The sequence below is a fragment of the Tamandua tetradactyla genome, chromosome 5 (assembly GCF_023851605.1).
Source record: "Tamandua tetradactyla isolate mTamTet1 chromosome 5, mTamTet1.pri, whole genome shotgun sequence".
Classification (NCBI taxonomy): domain Eukaryota; kingdom Metazoa; phylum Chordata; class Mammalia; order Pilosa; family Myrmecophagidae; genus Tamandua; species Tamandua tetradactyla.
This window is the reverse complement of record NC_135331.1, coordinates 159,782,700-159,802,990: the sequence shown is the minus strand read 5'-3', so window position 1 is coordinate 159,802,990 and position 20,291 is coordinate 159,782,700. Positions and strand designations below refer to the sequence as shown.

General features: G+C 33.5%; 1 protein-coding gene across 18 annotated transcripts in view; it reads right to left on the bottom strand.

Annotated features, from left to right (window-relative positions):
* GRIK2 (glutamate ionotropic receptor kainate type subunit 2) overlaps positions 1 to 20,291 on the bottom strand; it is a 1,225,242-nt gene that overhangs the window by 11,222 nt on the left and 1,193,729 nt on the right. For all 18 annotated transcript variants that reach the window (XM_077162495.1, XM_077162496.1, XM_077162509.1 and 15 more), the window contains one exon: positions 3,774 to 4,024. In XM_077162495.1, coding sequence (XP_077018610.1) covers positions 3,774 to 4,024 — 251 coding nt within the window. The remainder of the gene's footprint in view (positions 1 to 3,773; positions 4,025 to 20,291) is intronic.

Below are 20,291 nucleotides of genomic sequence, written 5' to 3'. Positions count from 1 at the left end.
TTAATGTACCATCATTTAAAAATGACACATTCTTAAACTACTTTTCATTATAAAAAAATAATAATTGAGAAATATAAAAAATTCCATAGTGGTTAAAAGTTATTTGTTTCAAAATATGTGCTATAAAAACATTTTATTTTCTCCTAATAATAATAATAGAATTATTAATTTTGTCAGCCACAGCATCACAGGTAAGACTAGATATGGAAAAATATTGATTATTCACAGATTCATCCATAAAGCTCATATTCAGCTAGACTGTATGTGTTACATCTGCTAGCCTCTTTAGATAAAGATCACAAATTTTATTTGCTCTTTTTAAAACTCGAGAAACATTCTAGACTGAGGAAAGAGGGAAGAAAATGGAGAACAAGAAGGGAAAGGAGAAAGTAAAGCACTTTGGAACTATATTGTGACTAATATATCCTCAATTATCTTCAATGTGCCAAACACAATTCATTTCATATTTCTATAAATATTCATTGAATAAATTAATAATTTCATGTGTTTGTCTTTAACTTAAAATGTAAGAAATCTAGGTTAAAGGCACAATTATGATAAGTGTAATTAAATGGGATTTATGTCCTCTAGCAAAACTTAGGATAAAATTTATTATCCACAAATATTAATTTGTAATATTAAGATCATAAGCAAAACTTACGATACAATTTATTAATATTTGTGGATAATTTAAATAAGTTAAGCAAGGTGTTAAACAACTGCATAACCAAAGCTAATAATAGCTGGTTCTCAAGAAAAATGAAGAATTGAGCCGAAGAATCTAATTTATTATGATAAAAAAGATGGATCACTCCTAGTAACCCATACTTATTTAATTTACCATTTTGAATTATATACACATAGAAGTTCTTTTTTTTTATTTTTTATAATAGGCTTTCTAAATAGGATACTGAAATTTGTTCCTTAGGATGGATGGATAGATAGATAGACAGACAGACAGACAGACAGATAGCTATAGAAAGACAGATGATACTTAATTATGCCACCAAGACTATAGAAATATAAAGAAAAAAGAGTAATTCCTTGTCCTAAGGAAATTAAAACTCTAATAGGCAGAGAAGTACACACAGAAAACAACATATAAAAATAAAATAGTGGGCAAAGAGTACTGGAGATGGGTATAACATTCACAGAGAAACAGTACCTATACTTAAAGCAGGGTATGGAATGAAATAGTGATATACCTAAAATCAGCTAAGGAGAGAAAGAAAGAGAGAGAGAGGAGGTGCATGTATTTCATATATGAAAGTAAGACCTACCCCAACCTTGTCTAAATAAGATGTACTCTGTGCCTAAATTCATTATGTCTATTGATTAGGGAAAGCTTCCTGGACAAGGTGATACCCAGTCCTAAATACCTGGTCTAAAATGGCTTGTAGTAGTTTTTCTAATAGAAAAATGGACAAGATTTGCTGAAGTCAACAAGTAGTTGATTTGAAAAACTGGGTGAACTTGTGAAACTGAAGTACTTCATTGCGGCTAGAATTGAGATGCAAATGGGAAGAAACCTAAGATAAAGCTGCAGCAGTGGGCAGAGGCAGATGCTGAAGGTCTCATCTGCTAAACTAGAGACTCTGTTTTTCACTTTTTAAGCTATGCAGAGACAGAGTGTGAACACATCGGACTGTGTGACTGTATGCTCCTGTAAATCACACACTCTGATCTAAATGTTGGGTCTTACGTTGTCTTAACTTACGCCATGATATTAAAACCAGATAGCACAATTGTTCCCTTCCAGTTGCTGATTCATCTCTTTTGGTCAAAAAAGGCACATTAAGGTCCTTTTTCTAATTTTTTAGGAGGTCATATATATATAGCTCCGTTCATGGAATGTTAAAAGAGCTGACGGATACTTGAAAAAGTTATCTAAACTAATTATAATCACAATGAATCAAGTTATTTTATGGAATTAAATCCTCATACCCTTTATTTTGTTTTAAACAGAATGCTTGCAAAGAATTGTACGTAGGTAAAATTATAAGAGGCCACAGGGAAATAAGAACAATAGAAAATCATATATTTTCAAAAGATGAACTGATTAGCTTTACACTACTATTGAGCTATAACTTAAGGAAAATCATTGCATATGGATTGTCTGAAGTTCCAATTAGAAAACCCCCAAATTTCTTCTATAATTTTAAATATATTTTAAACTTTCATTAAGCAAATAATTTCACATTTTTGGCAAATTTTAATGAAAATGGCAATTTATGAATTAAGACATTTCTTCTTTGGTTAGTCCTTTAGGTTTAATGCAAAACTTATTTTGGCACTCTAAAAATGAGCCTAGCATTAAAATGTCTACTTAGATCTAATGATCATCCGCACTGGTGTAATAAGTACTTGATTAAGTCAAGTTACCAGAAGCAGCCATTCTGAAAGTTATGAGAAAATAAATTGTGCGTCTGAATTTTTCAACATAGACAGAATGTGTCGTAGACAGAATGAGGCTATCAAAATAAAAATAATATTTGTAAGCATTAACTTACATAGTCAAATACAAATGTAGAAATGCTGTATCCAAAATTCTGATTCTAGAGAGGATAAGTAATTGTAACAAATTATTATAGACAAAGGAAACTTTTTTTCATAATTGCCTTAAAGGTATAAGTGCTTTCAAGAATCTTAACAGAACATATTCCCTCGCATCCATGTATGATTTTATTTTTAAAATACCACTTTCCTGCTATTCATATTTGCCATTAAAAGTTCATAAAACTTTCAAATTTTAAAGCAAATGCAATCTCACTATTCTACTGGGTCTAAAATCTAAACCCCCAAACGATGTTTTAGTAAAAGCAAAAGGATTGTGGATATACAAAAAAAAAAAAAAAGACTAAATCAACAATGTGTCAATAGACTTAAAAATGTCAAAGGGGTTATTTCATGACCTGAGCCATAAATTGACATGCAAGAAACATCATGCATATTTGAAAGAAATAATTTTCTATAAATGTCTCCTCATACTTATAAAAATGGGAAAAGTTAAGTATAGCACCAGAAATAAAGAATATGAATAAGACTGTAAACTTTTCAAGAATAAAATACAAAGACATTTATAAAAATGACTAAATGCATTAAAATCCAATGAAAAATTTTAATTGTCTCAATATTTTTAAGGTTCATACTTATTCTTCTAAAGCCATTTTCTTGCAAAGGAATTAAAGGCATTATTAAGAATTATATTAAAAATGGCAGAAAAACAGGAAACCATAATATTTTCAAAACATTCATTAATGTAAAAATTTAATTATAACTTCAAAACTTCAAGCAAAGATTTTTTCCCTTAAATGGAAATTTGCTAGGGTATACATCTTCAAGCAAAAGTTTTCATTTACTTTCTAACTTGAAACTATTGACCAGCTATGTATCTTAACGTCTTTTGTTTATCTGCAGAGGAGCATCTTTTTCTTTTATATTATAGTTTTTGACTTTTGCTTCCCTCATTAGATAACTTCCTCCATTAAACTAACTGAAATGAACTTTCAGCGACAAAAGTTTGTCTTTTTCTCAGGTTTCAATAATAGGACAAACAATCTTCTGTCCTGAAAATTGACTGCAATTAAACATAATAGAATCAAATTTAAAATCAAGTGATACTGAGTCCCTTTTGTGAACTTTTGTTATATGATGATTGAATGGCACAAGACAATGAATAGCCACAGTTCTAAGCATTATCAATTTGGTTGGAAAGATAAAAATGGTTTATTATAACGACAATGATGGTTTCAAATTACAAAAGCCACATTTACCTTTTCCAATTGAGCATTTTTTTTGGATTTGTATAAAAACTCTCCCACTGCCACAAAAACTGAAAGCACCAAGCCAGCTGCTAGAACAATGAAGATGCCGCCGATATTTTGAACACCCAGCGCACTGGCCTCTTTGCTCTCCTCCTCTGGGCAACCATTGCCCCTCCACCATTTCTCCTTCATCATGTGTAGTTTGCCTTCCTCTTGTAGCTGAAGAATTGCTATGGTGATTTTATCTCGATAGGGAGAACCTAGGAAAGCAGAGGAATGTTAAAAATTATTTCATGGAACCCAGAATTTCATAATTAAAGGTTAGTATGATAAAGTATGAGAAGTGTGCCAATATCTATTTTCAGTGGAGAAAGCCAATTAGAAAAGGACAGAGAATAGCAATCTAACAATATAAATAAGGCAGATGATCTTTCTAGATTTTGAAGGGTGTCATGAATTTGTGTTTTTAAGAAAGAAATGTCTCCTTCTAAAAGGCATCCTCAGTTCAGAGCATTGGGTAAGTAAAACAGTAAACGGGAACACTAAAATAAGTAGATAAAAGTGCAAGAGTGTGTAGCTAATACCTAGGAATCACTTCACACTGAAACCAGATCAAATGGTTACCCTCTATTTTTAGGAATGTGATAGAAAAATGTTGTTTCTCAAGATAAAGTATAATAGTTTATGGCAACCATGGTTAAACAAGCTATAATTAGAGATATCAAATACTTTGTAAATAATAGGCAATGACTCATTTTTTTTTAATTTTATGTATGTAATAAAAAGCACAAGTTTGTACCGGCTTTGATCATTCCAAAATCACTGCAATTTTGTCACTTATAAACCCAGGACCTGATAGAAAGAGATTTGTTTGTTTGTTTACCATTTTATGCCTTAAGGGAAAATGTTCTATTCAGTGCAGGCTACAACATAAGTAGAAATTAGTATTTATGCTAATAAGGTAGACATTCATCTGCATTAGCTATGATATGCTAAGTAACTTCCTTTCCTGCTTGGTTGACCAGAAACATGCAAAATTATTGAACAGTGCATTTTTCAACATCTGCCTCAAGTCTTATTGCTCCCTTCCACCCAGAAATAGTCCACTGAAGTTAAATCTTCTTTCCTAAAGCACTACTTGCACATGCCGTCTTTCAGCAAAAATTCATCTGTGACTGCTATTCTTTTTATAGAGAAATACTAAACATTTCAGCTTTCATTCAAGGCTGTATATGATTTTGCTTCTACTTCAATATATCTATGTCTGTTCTTAAAACTTCATTCTATCTAAGAGAAATTAAAATCCCGATCAGGAAACATTTCTTCCTTATAAGAATCACCATCATATATCTTGTTCATACTCGATAAATACATGACTATTTCCACATAGATCTCTTAGCACAAGTAGGCAAGCTAAATACTGAAGAACAAGTAAAAAGGTAAGTAAAAAGACTTACCTGATAGGAGATAAATAGCCTCCTGAAAAAGTTGGAGGAATGAGTTCTACCAAACTCAGCTGATGGTGCTGTTTCTTTAATATTTTACCTACTCAGAAGATGTAGAAGTATCTGACTTCTATACAACATTGTTAAGAGCTTTCCTAAAAAGAGGCAGTATCCATTCCTATAATTGAGGCTCAAATACTTCATTTTCATTGTGCAATAATTTCCAAACATATTAGGGAATGTCTGCTTCTCGATTTCTTTCCTGTCCTCTCTTCCAAATACTATTTCACCATCAATGGACAGTTTAAATTCTGCAACTCAACCACTTCAGATCTCCCTAGATTAACTAAGCTCATACTGTTTTCTCCCTTTACTGACCACAGGACACTCAGCCTAGTTCAGCTGATATTATTACTTTTCTTTCTATTTATTTCTTTTTCTTTTTTTTTTTCTTCTTTTTACTTATCTTTCTAGATGTGACCTTATTCCTACTATATTCCTAAATAGATCACAAAATCTAAATGGATCACAAGGTCCTTGGAAAAGAGAATTATTTATCCATCCATCTATCTATCTATCATCTATCTATCTATCTATCTATCTATCTATCTATCTATCTATCTATCTATCTATTCATCTGTCTACCTATTTATCTATTAGAATCCACAAGTATTTTTCACTTAATAAGCTCTCAATAAATATGTGCACAATCTGAGGAGTATAATACCTGATTCAGGACATTCCTCATACAATGTAAGAGTGATAACCTGCTGCTTTGGTTTCTCTGTCAAGGAACAGAGAGAGATGGCTTGTGCTGGACTTAGAGAACGAGCTATTCCACAAGCCAAGGAGCATCATGGATTGCTGGCATCCACCAGAAGCCAGGGGAGAGGCATGGAATGGAGGATTCCCTTGAAGAGGAAACATGGTCCTGCCAACACCTTATCTTAGACTTCTAGCCTCCAGAACCACGAGATGATAAATTTCTGTTGTTTAATCCAATCAGTTTGGGATATTTTGTTACAGCAGCCATGGCAATCTGACATGTTGTTTATCAAATATGTCTTTCCATTAGAAATGTAATATACGAAATGAATCTTGTGCTGAAAGTACTTGTGAGAATGACCACACCTGGGTAATACAAACATGAAGTTTCTTTTCTGGGAGCACAATTTTAAATAAGACTTTATAGGGTGGTTACTAGGAAAGTAGATTTTCAATTGTGGAAAAAATCCGGGAACCAGCTAATTTATATATTATGCCAACTTGTTTCTCATTCTGAGCAATATCAAAAGGACACTATTTATTGCCAACTTTCTATACAAATTGAACACTATTGGCATGTTTATTCCAATATCTTAAAAAACAATATCCTCTCTTCCATCCCCAGGAATAAAACAGGACTAAAACAAACAAAAGCAACCTGCTTCTCGGCGAAGGATGTGTACATCTTTAGTTCTTTCTATTTCCAGCATTGATTGTAAATATAGCAATTTTCCATTCCTAGAAAATCTTGGCACACTTGTTTTCCAGAACACAATGTTTTGTTGATAATTTTGAATCAAACTTACAAGGTCAATAGTCTTCATTTTAGGATTTTTAACACGATGAAATAATATAGGAAATAGAATCTATGAAAGTAAATCCCTGACATACTTTACTTGTCATTCTTTCATTGATATAGTTTGCATAATTATATTTCAAAAGGAACAATAATTCAACAATGCATTCTTGCTCCTTTGGTACATCATTTGATGCCCTTTGGGACTCATTTCTACATAGCTTTTAGTTGAAGTCAAATGTGGATTGAAATTTTATGTAGTTGAAAGTCTCAAGAATACATAGTGATCAAAGAGAAAAATATCTTTCATGCTTTCTATGATATGAACAGTCATGTGCTTGGCTCTAATGATTTGAACAGTCATCAGTTAGATAGCTAGGGCATAGGTTTCACCCAACTCCCACCTCTAGCCTCCATCTATATGCTGGCAAGGTAAGAACTATGACAGCATTGAGTACCAACCGAGGAGTGCTGGGCTGCACACTATAAAGTTGCTTCTGCCTCAGGGAAGGATGTGTATTTTAGTAAGAGGACTCTAAGCTTGATTAGAAAACAACTGAGGAAATGGTAAATATACCACATGCCTATTGCAACTAGAAAGTAAATCCTTCAGTGCTAAGGGAGATGACAACCATAAATGAATAAAGCAAGCTAGACAAAAAATATTTGAAAAAAAAATACAATCCAAACTGGACAGAAGCACTCAGTTTTATTATTACCTGTGGTAATTTCAATGCAGGGTTATCACATATTTTCATTTTTTATAAGATCACATGAAATGTTTTGTCTAAAATCGTGTACATTTAAAATGTTGGTAAACAAATCATTACAAATCAACACATGCAGCATAAACTGAACATCCATGAAAGCTGGATTTAGTCCATGTATCTTCAATTTGCAACCTGTAGTCTCTTTCTTTTCATTCTATTTCTCAATGAAATTTCCATTGTTTATTCAAATAGATTTCACATATCAAAAATAAGGACTTTTTATGTGAAAACACATTTTTTGCAACTGCCAGTAAATCCCAGGTAAAAAGGTAGAAGGAAGGAAGGGAGAAAAGAAAAGAAAAGGCAGGAAAGCAAAGACAAAAAGAGAAGAGAAGAAAAAAAGAAAAGGATTGCTAAATAGCTTTTCTTTAAAATATGTACAACAAGTTGTCCAATCTAATATGTTTTAGTGAAATATAATGAGATCACCCTTACCCATACTATTGCTATATCCCATCCACGGCACTAAAAGTTTCCTTACTTTCAAATCAGCTTTCTGCATACTTTAATCAATTACAAAGGTCAGAAACAAAATAACTCCTGTTCTCCACAAACACCCTCTTGTAAAATTCAATATGCCATTATTTCAGAACTGAGTTTCCTCATATATTTCTATTTTGGGGAGATATAAGTCTGAGTTGCATTTTTAAAGGATTTTTTTTGGTCAAATAAGTGTGAAGAATATTCCATTATAAATATGTCTCTTGCAAATTCACATTATATATTAGCAAAATAAAGACTTCCATCTATCTATCATATGACAAAGAAGGGAAAAATGAAACAAAACTCTTATAATAGTTAAATTTATTTTCAAGAGAATAATAATTTTCCTCATATCTAATAATGCCACTACTATTTTTTTTCCTCACTTTGGGAAATATGATTTTCGATAATTAGAATTTATTCTCTTCTACAATTTTCTTTTTCAAGATAAAACCTTCTAAGAAAGTGGGAACCATGACCATGTTCTCTGAGATCCTTTTCCTCAGCTGAGGAAAGATTTTACGAACTCTTAAGACACTTCTGTCTTACACATACGCACGCACGCACACACACACACACCTATATATAAATATATATATATATATATATATATATATATATATTTTTTTTTTTTTTGCAGGGGTAGGCACCAGGAATTGAACCTGGGTCTCCAGCATGGCAGGTGAGAACTCTGCCACTGAGCCACCATCGTGCACCCTCTAATATACTTTCAAGACAATAAATTACACATTTAAAATTCTTATCTCTGTATTTCCACCTTGATGAGAACATTCAGTCAGTAATGTTATACAATGTCATAGCACCTTTGGGCTTTTCCTCTACAGAACACAGTTTGTGACTAAAAAACTGGCTTCTTTGATGGTGTATATATATGTATGATTGAATATTGTGCTGCTACCAAAAGGAAGGAAGTTGTGACGCATGCAACACTGTGAATGAACCTGTGGGACATTTGGTAAGGCAGAAACAAAAGAGCAAATATTGTATGGTCTCATTCAGAAAATACTTATAAGTAAACAGGGTGTAGATTGTAATTTATTATAGCAGTTACATTTAGTCCAGAATGGTAATTGCTATTTTTGGATTTTGAGAGGCTGCTTTATATATGTGTAACTTGATATTTAGAGATAAGAATGAAGCCGATCTGGTCGGGATTAAGATAATTCAGAATACAGGAGTAAGGAAGACATTGTCTATATTTTAGAACCTCATCTACCCTTTGAGACCAAAGGAAGAAAGTTTTATTTTGTTTAGAACCTAAATTTTCTGCAGCACATAATCTAGCTCAACCTATTTGGATAGATCATTTAAATAATTCAAACATAGGAAGTCCAGAATAAGAAAGAAGGTCTTTAATCCTGTATAGCTTAATGCAATGCCTGAATATATCCTAGAGTATATTAAGCAGATAACCAAAAAGTATTGGCAAAGTCCCTTGAAGGATGGAAGAAAAAATATGGAACTGTTAAACTTTACTACCGGGGATACCCTTGATACCATCTCAAACATTAGGAACACTCAAATCAACAGGCCAAGCCCTTGATCTTTTTTTTTTTTTTTTTTTTTTTTTTTGGCATGAGCAGGCACCAAGAATCAAACCTGGGTCTCCGGTATGGCAGGTAAGAACTCTACCACTGAGCCACCATGGCCTGCCCCAAGCCCTTGATCTTAAGGCTTGCTCTTGTGAAGCTTATATATATAGTGGAGAAGCTTAGTCTATCCATAGGCATACCTAAGAGTTGCTTCTGGAGGACCTCTTTTGTTGCTCAGATGTGGCCTCTCTCTCTCTCTCTCTCAACCCAACTCTGCAAGTGAAATCATTCCTCAAATTTTCTGGTGGAACTTTCTCTCATCTAAATGAACTTCATCATCCTTTCCCGTCTTTAAACAACTTTGCCTTGGCTGCCACAGGGATTCACAAGATCCTTCACCTTCGGAGACATAGCACGTTGCATACTTTGATAGGACATTTGGCACACCATATTCTAATGTTTTTCTATATGTCTGCCCCCACTAGACTCATGTGGTATAAGTGTCCTCAGGGCAAGCATCATACATGTTTCTTTTTTTAAACCCTACTGCCTCACCTCTAATGGTAAATATACAAATATTACTGAGGATACAATGCTGAACAACACAAAGATGAGACTTGACCTTCTAGAAATTCAGGACAAAAGAGAATATATACATTGAATAAAATTTTACAAACATGAGGAGCATTATAATAAGGAACCAAATGTTTTAAAATCACGTAACTAATGGAATTAGTAGTCATCAGAGTAGGCACTTAAGAATTGCATTGCTTTAAAAACAAGGGTGGGACAATTACTCTTTTCTCTTTGCCTTCCTTTCACTTACCTTTCTTCTATTCTCTGTCTAGGTAGTCATGGGAAAAGAAAATGAGAGAGCATCCCAAATCCAAATGCTTTGCTCATTTCCTCTAAATATAGAGGATAGAAACAGGTATAAGATATCAGGACCATGGTGGAGTAGAACTAAATATCAAAGTCCCTTTTAATGTAGAAGTGAGAGAAGATGAGAAGTAAAAATAAGAACTTCAATTCTACTAGCATTGTGCTTATAAGCGGTCCAAAACTATGAGCTATAAACTATATGGATTTCAGAAACAAACATATAAATATATCATATGAATGCACAACTAAAGGACATTGTACATAATGTAAATTTCAAAGTTAAAAACCTATGTACCAAATCAATAACTGGATTCATCTGGATAGAGGTTTTGATTTTTCCCCTGCAGCGTATCTCAAAACACAAAGTCTATAAAATGCACTCTACCTGAAGGGATATTTTTTGTTAGACTCCCCAGGAGAATTTTCAGGTATCTAAGATTGCAAAAGATGTTTTTATATGAATCATATAAAATGTATCAGAAATCTAATTACACAGTAGATAGCTTAGCCAGCGAATTTTTCTTCATATTCTGATTATTCTCTAATTTATGTGAAAAAAAAGAAGGGCAAATATTATCAGGCCATAGTGAAAGAGCAACCAGTTTTCACTGGTTGTGACACATTTCATGTATTTTAGTTAAAAATGGATGATGAGGTAGATTTGTTGTCACATTTCTTATCTGGACATTTAAATCATGCAACTCTGACACTAAGTATGAAAATAGAAATAGTTTCATCCTAGAAACTCTGCCTCCTTTATGATTTTGGTATCTGCTGTAGTAATTGTTTGAGTAGTAGTAGGAATGGAAAGGCCAGAAATACTTTCCTTTCTTTGATGTTTTTGTTGCGAATCCAATATCGAAACTTATTGAATGAATTATGAATGTTTTACCTTTTAAAATAAAACCATCCTCCATGATAGTTGTAATCCTTAAAATCAAGAACCCCAAAATTGGGACAGTAGATAATCTTTCAAGAGAATTTACTATCCATCCTTTGAGGTAGAGCTCAAGTCCCTTTTTCAGTTTGACCTCACCGTTTTCATCCTCACTTAATCCCAGCTCTCTGTGCCTGCATGGTATAACAGAACACTTGTTTACGTTCAATATGGTATTGTCCCTATTATTGTGTTAGTTTCCCCACATTCATCTCCTTAAAAGAAGGGATTTTGCATATTTATATTTTATGTTCATTATTTTACAGAACCAAACAGATTGAAGAGTGATAAAATTCTCGTAGATGGACCAAATGTGAAAGAAGTATATATGTCTTTAGTGATGACACTTGTAGTACATCTTGGCTCTGTTTATAAACACTATAGAAATATTCTGAGATGTGATCTCTCATTTTACTTGTTTAGATAATATCTTAAAATATGAATTTTCTGAAATTTGTGAAGTAGCTATCAGTCTCTTTCTTTCCCCAAAAAATTATTGTTAGCTCCAACAGACTGATTGGCAATTTGGTAAAACTAAAACCTCAGGTACGTCCTATAGTAAAAGATTTCTGATTGGTTTGCAATAGGTCATATTTTCACCCTATTCTACCTATATAGTGCATTCAATATTTCTGAATCCATAAAGAATATAGAGTAAAAAATGATACAAACAATCTGAAGGACACTAATACATTTTTTTCAATTATTGGAAAGAATTTCTTTAAGACAGAACTTTGGAATTCTTTATTGAATCTTTTCTGAGCCACCTACTATAAATATAATCTGCTTAATACTTACCACAAAGTACGTATATTGGCATGGCTATATCCATTTACAGGAAAGGACACCGAGTCTCAGAGAGATGCAAAAATGTGACTTAGGACACCTGGTTGGAACTAGGATTTGTACACAAGTCATCTGACTACAGATGTCACATATTGTGTATGGTGCATTAAGTATACACCTATCACATGACAGCCAGTGATGTATATAGGTGCTGTTCTTTGGCATTTAGTATCTATATGGTTTTTCTTTATTTATAAACTTTTACAACCAGTGAACTTGCACATTTTACTCCTGTCTTTAGTCCCCTTTCTTTCTAATAAGAGTGACTGGCTGATTTAGCCCAGCTCTGCTAACACAAGGATGACTGGCTGGCACAGTCTGGGGGCTAACTAACCTAAAATAGAATTTGAATCCCTGGTCTTGGACTAGTCATCACAAAACACCAACTAAATTAATTGAATGAACCTATTTTATGCATAAAATATATTAAAACTAACTCTATTTTCATGAGAATTCTGCATTTATGCATTGTTTGATTTCGATCTGGTTAGTATTTGCTGTATTAATGAAGGCTGCTTACACTGTTACTCACACTGATCAAGTCCTCTCTGGAAGCTTCCTAGATTCCAGCATATAATGTCTGAGGATAATGTCTGAAGAATAGGCATATCTTACTAAGCTGTTTTCACTGACCTGAAATCCAGACTTTAACAAATAGGGCAGGAATGCACAGCTTCTACAGGTATAATTTGACCTTTTTGTTTAATTTGGGCTCTAAAAATTATTAAATCTAGATTCAGCCTTGCAAAGTCACTTCTCCAACATTAAAATCGTGCTGCTCATGCAAGGAAAAAAAAAGTAGAATGCATTTTAATGGAAGGTTTGACCTGCAGAAAGATGAATAATTTACACCAATTTTTGTGCATTATGTTCAACTAATGAAGACGAATGTATTCATTCATTTCAGTAAAGCTGAAGAAATGAAGGCCAGCAATTTTATGTATCTATAATGATGAATATTACAGTACTTATTACATGATGAATTGGGAATGCTAGAAATGGATGGTGGGCAAAACAGGGAAAAAGCATGCTTTGCATACTGACTTCTATTTTTATAAACACTGGCATCTGCCTTAAACAAACAACATGCCTCCCCTAGTACCAATTCTACAACTCTCATGTCATCAAATAATGAGAAATAAAGAAGTGAGACCTAATGCATTTGAAATTAGAAAATGGAATTGAAAAAAAAAAATCCCATTATTCACATGTCAGTGATGCACTGATGGAGTCAAACATACAACCAAATGCAGCATTTTTTACTTTAGGGTGATTATCTAGAATGGTATTATAATTAGATAAAAGTTACTTGAGATTATTAATAAGACAACTGCTATCTGTATGCATTAATATAAGATATGTTATCAAACAGTTTATAAAGATAGCATTGAAATTCAATTATGAAATAAGGATGGACTCTGATATTTTAAATTAATTTAGTAAATGTGATAGAAACAAAATGTATGTGATAGTGTGGTAAAATTCTACTTAAATTCAACCTTGTATTATATAGTATTATAAATATATCACTTCATTTTACATTTCCTCTTTACATTGTTCATGTATAATATATATTTCAGTATTTCTAGAGCTATGATACGGTGAGCTGTGTTCACAGAAACAGTAATCCCCTGACTGTTTAAAACTGACTATTGATTTAATCCCACAAATAAAATGGGGCCCATAAGGTTATGGGAAATCTTGACATCATTTACAATATGCATGGAAAGCAGCACAATGTCCTCCGTCCCCTTCTCAGCTGCCATATATATCACATATGCTATTAAAATTGTAAGAGAACTAACAAATGATTGAAGGATGCCACCAGCTCATTGCTAAAAACAGAAACAGTTTTAATGAAACCCTTCGGTCAGTTTACAATATTTCTATGAAATTGAACACAGCAAAGCCAAATAACACCAACTAGCCCTAATGGATTTTTCTGGATTGTTGCTTCACTGCCAACTCATTGACTGCTGAGTCTGCCTAGACCTCAAAATGCAAATGCCCTCGACATTCAAATCAGAGAACAAAAAAAGACTTTGAGCATGGGCTACCAGGAGGGAGGCCTTGCAGTCAGGAGGGGCACTATTTCTACCTAATACTCCTTCTTTGGATAAATGTGATTATCACCTAAGGGAAATTAAGATACAAAACTGCAACTGATCACACATTTTACCTACTCCTTAATGGAAACTGCTGTGATTTGCTTTTTGCATTTACCTCGCTCAGAGTTATTATTATTTTTTTATTTTTTTAATAAAATGGCAAGTTCAGTTAACTTATCGTGAGTAAGAACACAACAACCTGAAAGATCTGCAATACAGTAAAAGACGCATTAAAATAACTTTGCCGGGTGGCCCACAGTGGCTCAGCAGGCAGAGTTATTGCCTGCCATGTGGGAGACCCGGCTTCGATTCCTGGTGCCTGACATGCAAAAAATAAAAAATAACTTTGCTGCGGTCAGGAAAACTACGAAAGGCATTTAATGTCACCCCAAGCTTAATTAAACCGGTTTATGCTTATTAAGCATTTACCTTCACATTATTGTTGATTACTCCACTCAGGTTTTTTTTGTGTAAACGGAGCTTCCTTAATTAAATAGCTTATATCTGAATCTTTCCGCAATCTCGCAACATACTTCGGGGGTAATCATCGCACTCAGAATGGTGAATGGTGACGGAGCAGCCCCTTGATGAATCACACAGGAGGATGAATGGCAGGCAAAGAAGACGATACATGGATTTTTGAAAAGAGGGAAAATTTTATCTAAATGTATTGCTCTAGTTTCTGATTTTCCACTCCCAAAATCTCATAGTATTTTGTTTTAATTTCCTGCACCCAACCACGTATGCATATGTGACAATATCTGAAAACATAAGCAAGGACAAAAGTGAAGAAAAGGAATCTCCTCTCTTTGATCACACTTATAGTAATAGTAAAGATGAAATTTTCCTAATGGATTATAGGTCCTGAAGATATAAACTCAAAATTCTGAGGGGGTTCTGGAGCTGCTCTAAATTTTCCACAACCGAGCCCATATTTTAAGTATATGTTTTGCATATATTTATCTCATTAACTCTTGCTGGGAAAAGAGCAAGAGAACCTGCATTATCCACACTTTAAATGCATTCTTTTTGTGTGATTAAAAAACATTTAACTATGTAAATACAATGTATTACAAATAATCTTTGATATGCTAGAGCAAAAATAACATAAAGGGTAAATGCTAATTACTTTGGAAATGCAGGTTATGAGGCTGCTTGTTAATCTGTGGGAAGACAGAATCTCATTCATATATCATTGCATATGTGTTTGTTAATGACAAAGTAGATATAAGTAATTCATATTCCTAGCTGAGGTATGAATTAGTGAATCATAAATTACTACCTTTTTCTCTGAAGTATTTTAGCAACAAAGTGTGAAATGCCTCTTTCTAGGATCTAGATGATGCTACTTTTTTTTTTTCTTTGCATGGACAGGTACCAGGAAACAAACCCGGGAGGATCATACTACTTTGATAAAGTTATATGAGGGAGTTAAGAGTCTCACTTAATGTACTGAGTTTCAAAACCATTTTAATTTTATGCTATATTATAAATGAAAAAGATGTGATTCACTAAAGTGAGGAGTTTAATATTATTAAGTTAAATAGAAGAAAACAAGTTATCTGAAAAAGAGAAATGAAAAGTATATTGGAGGGCAGGCCATGGTGGCTCAGCAGGCAGAGTTCTCACCTGCCATGCCAGAGACCTGGGTTCAATTTCCGGTGCCTGCCCATGCAAACAAAAAAAAAAGGATATTGGAAGACTGGCAGGTGAGTTACTTGAATAACCATGACTTTGAACTTAAGAACAAATTTATCTCCTTCAAAATTAAGTTAAAAATGAAATATATATTAACTGCAGTAAATACCTCTTTTAACAATAATATGACATTTTGATGTATTAAAAATAAATCTATTTTGGCAATTAAGATTAAGAACAATATGGAAAATCTTTCCGGCCTAAAATATTTTTCCTAACAATTAATTATTCTGATCTTTTGAAATTTCATTAATAAATACTCCCAATTCCAGGAAGTTTCTATAAAGTTTAAACACTTATCATGTGCCATTGCCTATATTTAAAAGATTCATTTTAATGAAAACACTAATATATTACATTACACTACACTGATGGACACATTAAGAATGAGCCCACCGATGAATACAATTCAAGTCAACTTCTATAAATTTCTTATGCAATTGACCTTGTCATTATCAATTAATATTTTCCACAGTAACTCAGCTTTCTCCAGAAAGGCAAGAGTTGATTTGATCAAACAAGAGTTTAACAGATAAAGGGGAAAAAAAAAGCACTACATCCTAAGGCTCATAGTTTTAAATTTGTTTCGTTATCTCATCTTATCTATCAGATAAACTTAAAATCAGAGGAAAAGAAATTCCAGATGCTGTCTTCAGTAAACTCCTCAATTAAAAATGTTACATTAAAAATATAGTTTAGGTATCTATTAATAAATTTAGTCTTTCATATTTTCTTTAATAAAGTCAGCTACAACAAAAAGGGTGATAAAGGATCAAAAATTGCTCTTTGAATGGTTCAAGTAAACTATAACAGAGAGCTTTCTTAGAACTAATGCATTTGGAACTTGCTTGTAGTTTTCACATCTAAAATCTTGATGTTTCTGAACTTTTTATAATATTATATTTTAATTTATTTTTAGCAGACATTCTCTCAGAGCAAGACAGTATGCTAAAGATAGGCCTAGAACACTGATACACATAGAAACCAAACAGAAACAAATCAAGTTTAAATTTTACATTATGTATAAGTTAAAATTCTTTATTTTGAAATTATTAGTTCTATTATGTAGCTCTCAATGATGTAAAATATCTATACTATACTCCAAAGTTCTCACACATCCTTCCCAAGTCCTATTCAGTTCTTACTTAAACAACTCAGTTTTATCTAATGAGTTTATCATATTAATAATGTAGGATGCGATGCATATTAGTTCCAAAAGTGATTTTTTTTGTCTGTTGATAAATCTTGTCACACTATCACATTTCCAGATGTAGAATTCATTTGTTCAACAAATAAAAACTTAGGGCCCCAAAAGCGCAAGCACTTGTTGTATGGGCTTACAACAGGAAATACAACAGAAGAGAGACAAAAATCTCTGCACTCATCAAGGGAATGCAAATCAACAGAGATTTGTAGAGATGCAAGTTTCATTAATTGAGAATTTCACTCCTTCAGAGAAACAGCATGGAAAATGTATTTGTTTTCTCCAGCCCTTTCCAAGCAATACTATGGGGCAATGGATGCCTGACAAATCTGATTCCACCCCTAATAATCTGTTTAAGAATGTGCTAGATTTTTGCAATTTGTTCTAAGACATCAACTAACCATATTTCTCCACGTAGTTTCTATCCAATTCTTGACCAAATTTGGAATTTGCCAAACATATTATCTGATAAATTGCTGCAAGTTTAGCATTTAGATAGACTTTAGATAGTTCATGGTATAACCTTCTTGTTTTCTTAGATAAAGAAAAAAGACATCAGACGCCATAAATTTCAAATGACTTGTCCAAAATCTCAGTAAGTGGCAAGCTTAAGTACAGAATATCAGTGTGCAAAGTACTAGAAAGCAATACTTTCTAATAGCACATGATCAGTCTCTTAAATATATATTTGCATGAACTCATGAGATTTCTGGGTTCTTGATATAATTCTTATTAAAAGACCATATCTAGCATAACTAAGGAGAATGACATAGTGTGGACAATCAATGTACAACTGTGGCAAAAAAGCTTGTCTTAATATGAAGTATAATTTAGCACACGATTTCAAAACGTGTTCCTCAAGCCATACTTTTAGGAAAACTAGATATTTTTTATATTTATTACAAATGTAAAATTATTTGCAAATTTCTCTAGTTATACATAATGTTGGCATAATGAAGGCAAGGCTTTGAGAGATCTGTCTCTGGAGCAGACAGTAAAGGAGTACATTTTCTAGAGAGAATTTAACAAAATAACACCAACTATCACCATGCACTAAGTCTAAAAAATGTCAATTCCTCCCTAATGTGTTTAGTAAATCAATATTTAGTGAACTTCAAATGAGCATTTATTTGTTTGTTATACTTTAACAGATGATGTATTCTACCTGGAAATTAATTTTGACAGCACCCATGTGATGGTGTAAAATAAATTATATTTAGTGCCTTATCATTTTTGCCTAGTGATAAATTCCCCTTTTGAGTGACCACCCCGGGGGACCTGCCCTGGGTACAACTGTGACTAGCAGCTGACCTCAGCTTCTCCAAATGGCCCTTGCTGCTTCTGCTTTTCATGCCATATAATTAAAACTACCAATTGCCAGTATACATGGGAAAGCCATAATCCTCCCTGTGGTAGTTAGGTTCAGGTGTCAGCTTAGCCACATGATGATGCCCCTTGTTAGGTTCAGGTGTCAGCTTAGCCAGGTGATGATGCCCCTTGTTCTGTTGCTGTGGACATAAATCTCCAGCATGTGAAATTCCTCTATGACTGATTATATTTGAGGTTGGCTAATCGGAGTCTCTACCACCAGGAGTGACGTTTAATTTAATTAGCTGGAGGCTTAAAATAGAGAGATCAGAGGGAGCTCAACACAATACAGCCCAAGTATCTCAGCACTGGCAGCCCAGCCCAGACATTGGAGATGCAGAAAAGAATTGCCCTGAAGAAAGTCATTGGAACCCAGAAGCCAGGAGAGAAGGTCAGCAGACTTCGCGTTGCACCTTCCCATGTGACAAAGAAACACAGAAGAAAACTAGCTGCCCTTCCTCTGGAGAACTGTGCATTTTTAACTAAATAAATCCCCTTATTAAAAGCTGATCCATTTCTGGTGTGTTGCATTCTGGGAGCTTTAGCAAACTAAAGCACTCCCCTCTGAGCCACAATTGAGGGAAAAGTCTGGACCCCACATAACTGCTCCCTGCCCACCACATACCCTTGCAGATCTTAAGTTAGATGAGTCCCAGACCCTCACTGCCTTCATTCCCACCCCACCCCCACCCCCCGCCCTTCCCTCCAAGGCTGTCCTTTCATGCACTCTCAGCTGTCTGGCTGAGTTTGCAACTCATCATCTAAAGAACTTCTACATAAAATCCCAAACACCCCTTTATGTAGTTGACCACCAGTCCATGTGGATTCAGCAATACTTGCATATTTGGGGAGTAAGAAATCCAGGTTCTCTTTTATTCATTTCCACAGGGAATGTGAAACCATTACTTTGAATCTACCATATAAATACAGTACATAATATCATAGGAGTTAGTGATATTTGAAATTATCTCAAAATCAGTTCAAACTATTATGGATGATAATGATCTTCAGAAGCTTTTACCAAATATAATATAAATTAGTATTGAGTTTTTTGGTGAAGATATTTTACTGGAAATTTTTGGACTGGCAAGACATTTGAATGTGGCTAGAAATAATCCCAAAGAAGCAAAGACATGGATAATATTGCAACTTCTGGAATTTATTATGAAATAGGATTTTTGTAAATCTATGCCCAACTTTCTAATTAATGTATATTTGTTACTCCATTTAAAAAAAAATCAAAGTTAAATTATGTTTGAAGATAAATTGACAAGTATGTCCATACTTTCTGTTAAATATAAATGCACACATAAGTTTGAACTAGTCATTGGCAAATCTGTTGAAGTTAAGACTTGAAAGAAAATTGTAGTGTTATTTATTGCTGTGATAAATCAATGAATAACTATAAATTTTCCTACTTTAAAAAATTCATTAATGTAATTAAAATTGCAATGTTAAGCCATTGTTTTGTTTCCTTTTTTGCTCTATGTTAGTTTCCTGTTGCTGCTATAACAAATTACCACAAACTAAGTGACTTAATACAAATCTATAATCATAGTGTTCTGGAAGTTGAGAGTCCTAAAATCTAGGTGTCTGCGAGGCTGTGTTCCTTTTGTGGCATTGAAGGGGCGGTCTGTTTCCTTGACTTTTTAAACTTCTAAAGGCTAACTGC